This window comes from Rhineura floridana, chromosome 2, assembly GCF_030035675.1.
Source record: "Rhineura floridana isolate rRhiFlo1 chromosome 2, rRhiFlo1.hap2, whole genome shotgun sequence".
Lineage (NCBI taxonomy): Eukaryota > Metazoa > Chordata > Lepidosauria > Squamata > Rhineuridae > Rhineura > Rhineura floridana.
In genome coordinates this window covers 224,329,824-224,337,432 of record NC_084481.1, presented here as the reverse complement: position 1 = coordinate 224,337,432, position 7,609 = coordinate 224,329,824, and the positions used below count along the sequence as shown (strand labels likewise).

Here is a 7,609-nt window from a genome sequence, read left to right as displayed (position 1 = left end):
AAGGGGTAGACTCCTCTAGAGGAGGGACCGTAGTTTGACATCTCCAGTTTAAAAGATCAGTTAGGTGATGGGAAAAGACCCTCTACCTGAGACCCAGGAGAGCTGATGCCAGTCAGAGCAGACAGTACTGGGCTAGATGGGCAAACAGCCTGACCTGGTATTAAGGCAGCATTGTATGGCCATTTCCCTGTAGGAATTAAATTGAAACCTGTGTGTAGTTTCTAAGTCGTCAAAATTATGTGTTTTTCCTGCCTGGACATGCACCAGAAAGCCCCAATTAGCCTGAATCATTCCAATGGGTGTTTGTTGTTGTTGTTATGTGCCTTCAAGTTGACCACAACTTATGGTGACCCTATGAATCAGCAACCTCCAGTAGCATCTGTTATAAACCGCCCTGTTCAGATCTTGTAAGTTCAGGTCTGTGGCTTCCTTTATGGAATCAATCCATCTCTTGTTCGGCCTTCCTCTTTTTCTACTCCCTTCTGTTTTTCCCACCATTATTGGCTTCACTTTAATTCCTAGTTGGAAATATTTTCCTTGTGAGAATCTTGTAACACAGGTGTGGGAAACCTTTGGCCCAGATGTTGCTGAACTACAATTCCCATCAGCCCCAGTGAGCATGGCCAATGGCCGGGGATGATGGGAGTTGTAGTCCAGCAACATCTGGAGGACGAAAGGTTCCCTACACCTGCTTTAACACAAGAAGCGGCTTTCAGTAGGGTTGTAAGCTTGGGACTCCCACAGTCAAACCCAATACCCACTGATAATTAAATGCAAAGTAAAAAATTTCTCCTTTAAAAACACAAAAAGAAATTGAATTATTTAGGACATTAATTGTGGGGGCATATTTGGCACACTGCTATACCTTCCCTCCCCCTTTTTCTCTCCTTCCTGCAGATGCCCTCAAAGCAATCCCATCAATGAAGAAAGTTGCTGTGTTTTATAACCAAAGGAATGCTAATTGGAAAATGGACTGAAAGGCATTAAAAAGCAAACTTGAAAAGACATAGGGAAGCTTCTCCCCATACCAGTTGACAAAGATGGTCTTTTGTATCTGCTTTCAAACAAAATCCTTGATTGGGAAACCATGCATATATTTGCAAGTGATCTTCACCTGGGACTGTCGTCAATGGAACAAGGTCAGTTTCTGTAATGATCTGAAATCTATTTAAAACAATTAAAGTGCCAAGCTTCTGATGAAAGATTATCGCCTGCCGCATCAAGAGATGATTAAAATTGATGCTCAGAGATATCAGGCTGAAACTTCTTCAGTAAGATGCACAGAGGGGGGATAAAAGCACCCTGCTGTTAAAAATCTAACTCTTTTGTTTTTTAAACTAAGAAGAAGAGAAGCCTGTTTTAAGACGGCCCTCAGAAGATGTTTTTGCAGGAAATTTAGGCCCTTTTGAGGTTGTGAGAAGACATCTCTCAAGGGATAGCTTGTTGAGTTTGATAACAGCATATTGACACTGCAGATGTAAACTGGTTTAACAGCGATCTCCTCTCCCTAGGGGACTGTGGTTCTAAGGATTTTTGTCAGTACCTTCCCCAAACTACAATCCCCAGTATTCACTGGAGGGGAGCAGCAACAGTTGGACTGGCATAAAACTGTTAACATTTATGGTGTAGATCTGCTGTAAGGATGTCTTCCATCTGAGACATTAGCCGAGTTTTAATGTTCAGAAGCTAGAATCCAAGCCCAAACTATGGAGGATGTCACTAAAGAAATTCAGGCAGAGAATAAGCAAGAGCTGGAAGACTCCAGTGTGGAGAAACCCTTCCTTCCAAATGAAAGCCCTGCCCAAAAGGCCTCTGTCTTTTGCTTTAAGAAAAGGAAGAAGTCCTGCGTAACAGAGAAAAGCGAGGACCATGAATCCAATTCGCTTGCCCAGAAGCCTACAAGTCAGAACTCCAGCACCAAGCAAAGTGAAATGGAAGTTCCAGATCCATTGTGGACCTCAGGAGGGGCCTGGTTGGCCTTTAAACGGCTCGTGACACTGAGAAGACGGCCCAAATCTACTTTGAAGAAGCAAACACAGTTCGGCTCCCGCGTGCAACTGGAGACAAGTGTAGAAGATTCTGGTGCGCTGCATTTTCCAAAGGAACACACCAGCTCCAACCTTAAAATTCCCTGCCTGAGGTTCTCTAGAAGGAAGAAGTCCAGCCAGCCTGAAATAACCGAGGAGGTAGATCACGGTGAGAAAGCAAAGGAAATGATAAGCATTTTGAATAACAAAAGGAATAGTGAACCAGAGGTTGTGGCTGTGGAAGGTCCACTGAACACTGAACACTCCCCCAGCAGAGCCCCTGGGGAGAAGGAGAGTGACAGCAGGGTTGTAAACAACGCAGAAGAACTGGTTCTCTCCAAGAGAGAGGACACATTTGCAGTAGAGATGAGGCCGGGCCCCAATCAATACACAGACTGTACAGCTCAGTCAGAAATCATCCACTCAGAAACAGTCCTTGAAACAGAACAGGAGAAGCAATTCTTCCAGTTGCATCATGGAAGCCTTTACGGTGACCCCCAAGAAGCAAGAAATGAAACATTTGATTTTGAAGATGAGATGGGCCTCCTCCTTCCTCAGGACCTGCCAGAAAGCGAACCCAGAGCCATAGAAGCAGAAGGAGCCGAGCACACGCTGGCCAACGAGGATGAGCTGGAACAATTTGGGAAGGATGTGGATGTTTTGGAGAATGCCAATGGTACCAAGGACAGCAACTCTGTTGAAGTGATGCTGCACTGCAGCCCATCTGCGTTTGAAAGCGAGGCTTCAAGTGAGCCACAGTGTTCCAGTGAAGAAGTGGGGTCTGAGGAAAACAAGCCGACCATGCTTGGAGCAGGCATTGTCATAATGATCACGGAAGCAGAGGAATGCCCGGACGAAGAGCTCAGCCACAGCTGTGAACCATTTTCATTTCCACAAGCCAACAAACAGAAAGTGAAGAAAAAACCAAGCAAAGGCCTTGATTCTGGGGCAGGGGGTTCTGGTTACACGAGGGAAGGTAAGACGTGTTCTAAGGTCCTGCCGCCCTTGGGTGCCAATGGCCAGGAGCACCGGACTTCAGAGCAATATGAAATGCTTCTGATAGAAACAGCTGCGTCGCTTGTTAAGGCAGCCATTCAGTCGTCCGTCGAACAGCTTGTGAACGAAATGGCTTTGGAACAAAATAAGCAAAACAGCTTTCTATGATATAACCGCAGGAGCTCCCTGATGATCCTTGGCCAGGCCTTGCAATCAGACAAGCTGACATCAGCTGCCACCGGCCCCAGATTTTGAGTGCCAATAAAAGGTGCAAATGATCTGTTCTTTAAATGTATTAGATTGTTACCGGGAGAGGGTGTCGGATTTTCTGCCTCAGGTGCCAAAATTGCCTGTTCCAACCTTGCCGGTTAATTCAGTATTAATGCCATAGGAAGTGTTATGAAGGGCCTGCTTTATTTTAACTTGGCATGAAAGGCTTGGAATGAAACCCTGGGATATTCACAGTACCTGTGATTTGCTTAATTTTGCATGTTGGTGAAATGAAAGTATCTTGTATGTAAAAACAGGATGCTAGAACGGGGGACTTTCGCTGCATGGTGATGTGTTAATGGCTTGTTCTGTGTGGTAGATCTAGGAAAGGCAAAGGCAAACTCTTCCTTCCCTTCTCTGTTTATTTCTCTTGCTAGAACCCAAGTTGTCCAAAGTCATTATTGTCAAATGCCTGAGTAATTGCTGCATTAATTAACTTAACACCTGCTAAATTGCTTAGTTAAGTTGCTGTTAGAGGCAAGTCGCAGCAGAAGTGTCAGGAAAAGGTGGCAAGGCCATCCTAAATAGGGAATCAAATTATAAAGCAATGAATGAAAAACACACAAGGTAATTCGTAAGCAAACAATTTATGTCAAAAGTCTTGCAGAGGCCTTAGAAAATGGAAGACTCATAAGCCAAACCCAGGTAGCCATATGAGCAGAACTCCAGTCTAATGCAGAAAACTATAAATTTCTAGAGCCTTTCAGCACTGTTTTGGCTCAACATAATTGTTTTGTTTTGTTTTCAAAGACTTGGATCCCACTTTATTTCCAAAAGGGAAACCAAAGCAACAAACCTCATTGAGAACAGATTAAACATACCAGACCATCAAATATCAGGTCATGTTTGGGATCATTAGAAAAGGGATCAAAAATAAGACTGTCAATATCATAATGCCGTTATACAAATACATGGTGTGACCACACTTTGAATACTGTGTACAAGTTCTGGTCTCTTTACCTCTAAAAGGATATTGTCAGTTTGGAAAAGGTGCAGAAAAGGGCAACCAAAATGATGGAGCGACTACCCCATGAGAAAAGTTAGCAGCATTTGGGGCTTTTTAGTCTAGAGAAACAAGGTGGGTAAGAGATGACATGATAGAAGTGTATAATATTATGCATGGCATGGAGAAAGTGGACAGAGAGAAGTTTTTCTCTGTCTCTCATAACCCTAGAACTTGGGGTCATCCATTGAAGCTGAATGGTGGTCGATTCAGGACAGAGGAAAGAAAGAACCTCTTCACAGAGCGCATAGTTACAACGATGGAATTCACTCCCACATTATATGTTGAGGGCCACCAACCTCGACAGCATTAAAAGGGAATTAAAAAAAATGATGGAAAATAAGGCTAACAGTGTCTCATAGTCAGGATGGGAGTGTATTATCTCCAGGATTAGAGGCAATTTGTCACTTGCTGGGGAACAGCAGCAGCCATTGCGCTCAGTACGTGCTTGTGGGATTCCTATGGACTAGATGTGCTTTCTGACCTGATCCATCTGGGCTCTTCCCATGTTCTTAAAACAATGATCGCACAACAATAATACATGTGTAAAATGATAGCGATAAAAAAAGAGGGGGAAACAGTTACAAGCAGCCCAATTCAGCAGCAGGAGAAACTCTCTTTGCAGCAACATTTATAACCCCATAAGCTTTGTAGAACAACCAGGTCTCAACAGGCATTGGAAGACCTACAGTAAAGAGGGAAGGTGAGTTTCCTTGAGAGGACGTTCTGTAGGGTTGCCAACACCACTGAAACGACCCTGCTCCTTAAGAGTTTTCCCTTTGGAAAATATTCGTTTGTTGCCCTGGGGGTAGAAATACTGACGAGTGGGGGTAACGGTGGTGGTTTACACACACATTATATTAAAAACAAGTGCCCCAAGCCACAGGAGGGATATGCACATGAAAGCAGCCTTCTGTGTGTGTTGCCAGGATCAACACGCATCTGAGTTTTTCATTCTCCATCTTCTGTAGCCTGAGGATTCATTTAAGCCCTAGTGAACGAGATGGAGCTCTTGATGCAAATGGGTGAGGCCCTCCCATGGTTTGAGCCATCAGTGCACAACTACAGCTGGATCAGGACCAGTGCATTTAGGAAGAGTCCCCTGGATGTTGGTGTGAGGTTGATGGACTTAATGGCCTGCCCCCAAAAGCATCAGGAAAGATGGAGACTCCCTGACACCCAGATAACAGACAGCAGCATTCAAGTAAATAATTGCGCTAGCACAACGGGACTTCCTCACCCCTCCCCGACTCACACACCATCCCCAAATTGCTCCAGATGGAACCCCCAGAACAGATTTAGGGAGCACGCAAGAGGGGGAGAAGGTTCTGCTGAGCAAGGAGAAGTCATTCGATGTGCTTAGCTTTAGTTGAATGCACCCTAGAGTGTTGCAGAGAGATACTCGCATTCTAGCCACACAAACCAGCAAAAGTCCTTAGGAATGGGGTGAGTGTTTGCGTGTATATGCTTAAGATTCCACCTGTGGTTCTGCCTGGCACTGATCTGCTGCTCATGAGATGGAAAAGGGATGAGTCTCTTCTTGTACCCTGTTTTTCTGTGACCTGGGGTGGCAACAGGGACACTCCCCCTGATGCAGAGGTCATGTAATATATTGACAGCTATTAAAATAGTGTCAAATTACATCGTGTTATCTTTCCAGTTTGTAATCGCAAGATGTGGGTTGAAGTTGGCAGTTGAAAATCCAAACATTGGCTCGTTCAGCGGCTTAGTGAGCAGGTGTGTAGTTCTGTCAGAACTTGTCAGGATGCCACCCCGTTACTTTTTTTTGCAGGCGGCACCCTCCCACCCCCTCTAATCAGAAGGCAGGAGAGGGCCAAACAATAGAGTGGAGGCCTCAGCAATAGCCTCCCCAGCAGGGCTAGACTACAGAGGAGGAACAGGAAGAGGAGGTGCCGCACTGCAGGGCAAGACAGGCTGCAGGTGCCCTGCCCAAAGTCAAAAGACTCAGTCGCAGTCGAGTCTGTGATTTTCTCTCTTTATTAAAGTTATAGATACATGAAAAGCTTTGTGGTTCATTAACCTCCCTATGCTTTCTAGGAACGTTTGCCCTGAACGAACACTGACTAAGCATCTCTTCGCAGTTCTCAGACGTTGACTCAGCAACTATCCCCTCCCCTGAGTCCACTTAAGACAGCTTGGCTTTCGCGCATAAACGACGGCTCCTCCTCAACTCCATCTGTTGAACTTCCCACCTGTGAAGCCTCCGAGTGTGAGGCAATGGAGGTTGGATCTCAGCTTCCCCCTGATAGTGGGGGCTATCTGTCTGCTTCAGCGTGGGAAGCTGTGGGGCACTCGGCTGGGGAATGTCAGGTTGACAAGGCAGTGCCTCTGGCGCGGGGAAGGGGCGTGTCTAATGGAGCAGTCTCTAGCGGGGTTGAATTGACAGGGATGGGTGTGGGCTCTCCTCGCTGCTTGTCGCTTCCCCCAGCTCTTCAGCCCAGTCCTCAGAGTCGGTGTCACGCTCATCAATGCCTCCTCTCCCAACTTGGGTCACAACAGCAGACTGGGGTGGGATACACATTACTTAATTCCACTGCAGGGGGTGGGCTCCTCTTCTGCCTCTTTCTCCGAGGTGGTGGTGAATGTGCAGCGACTGCAGATCCCATCACTAGTGTAGGTCTGCTTCCTTACTGAATTGGGGTTGCTCAAGTAGCGTGTGTGTGAGAAAAAGGCTGCAAGGGAGCGTGGCATGACTCACGAAGGGCCCCTGCACTTCTAAATTTGCCACTACGCTACTGTTAGTGAGGGCAGCTGACTAGACAAGAGGGGCAGCTTTGCAGCACCTGTGTGGCCCTGTGTCTTTAGCCTAAAGCAATTCAGCCACTGAATATTGCTTGCGGCGGAAGAGAATGTTAGTGGCAGTGCCCTTAACACAGCGGAAGGCTTCCTCCCGGGCCTAGCAGCAACTGTGCAGGGGGAAGCATTTTAACCAGGACTGTGGCACGGGAAGGGTTACACCTCTCCCTCTCACGGTCCCAATACTGATTATGCCCCCCCTTTCCAGCATTTGTTGCTTAGACGAGGGGGGTAGAAATAGCCGGGTTAAATGCAATCATACGTTTACCAGTCACTCCCCCACAAAGGGCAATCCATGGGTAACTCTTGGGCTTTGCTTTTAAAATTTTATCTACCTGATAGGTATAATATCCCAATTATATATAGGAACAAGGGAAGCTGCCTTAAACCAAGTCAGACCATTGTTCCATCTAGCTTAGTACTGCCTACACTAACTGGCAGCAGCTCTTCAGGGCTTCAGTCAGGACAATTCCCAGTCCTCCCTGGAGATGCCGGG

General features: G+C 46.2%; 1 protein-coding gene across 1 annotated transcript; it reads left to right on the top strand.

The window, feature by feature from the left end:
• The first annotated feature begins 932 nt into the window (after positions 1 to 932).
• Positions 933 to 5,120, top strand: AKAP5 (A-kinase anchoring protein 5). Its single transcript, XM_061613285.1, has one exon. The coding sequence runs from the start codon at positions 1,707 to 1,709 to the stop codon at positions 3,189 to 3,191; it is 1,485 nt and encodes a 494-aa protein (XP_061469269.1). The 5' UTR covers positions 933 to 1,706; the 3' UTR covers positions 3,192 to 5,120.
• The last annotated feature ends 2,489 nt before the right edge of the window (positions 5,121 to 7,609 follow it).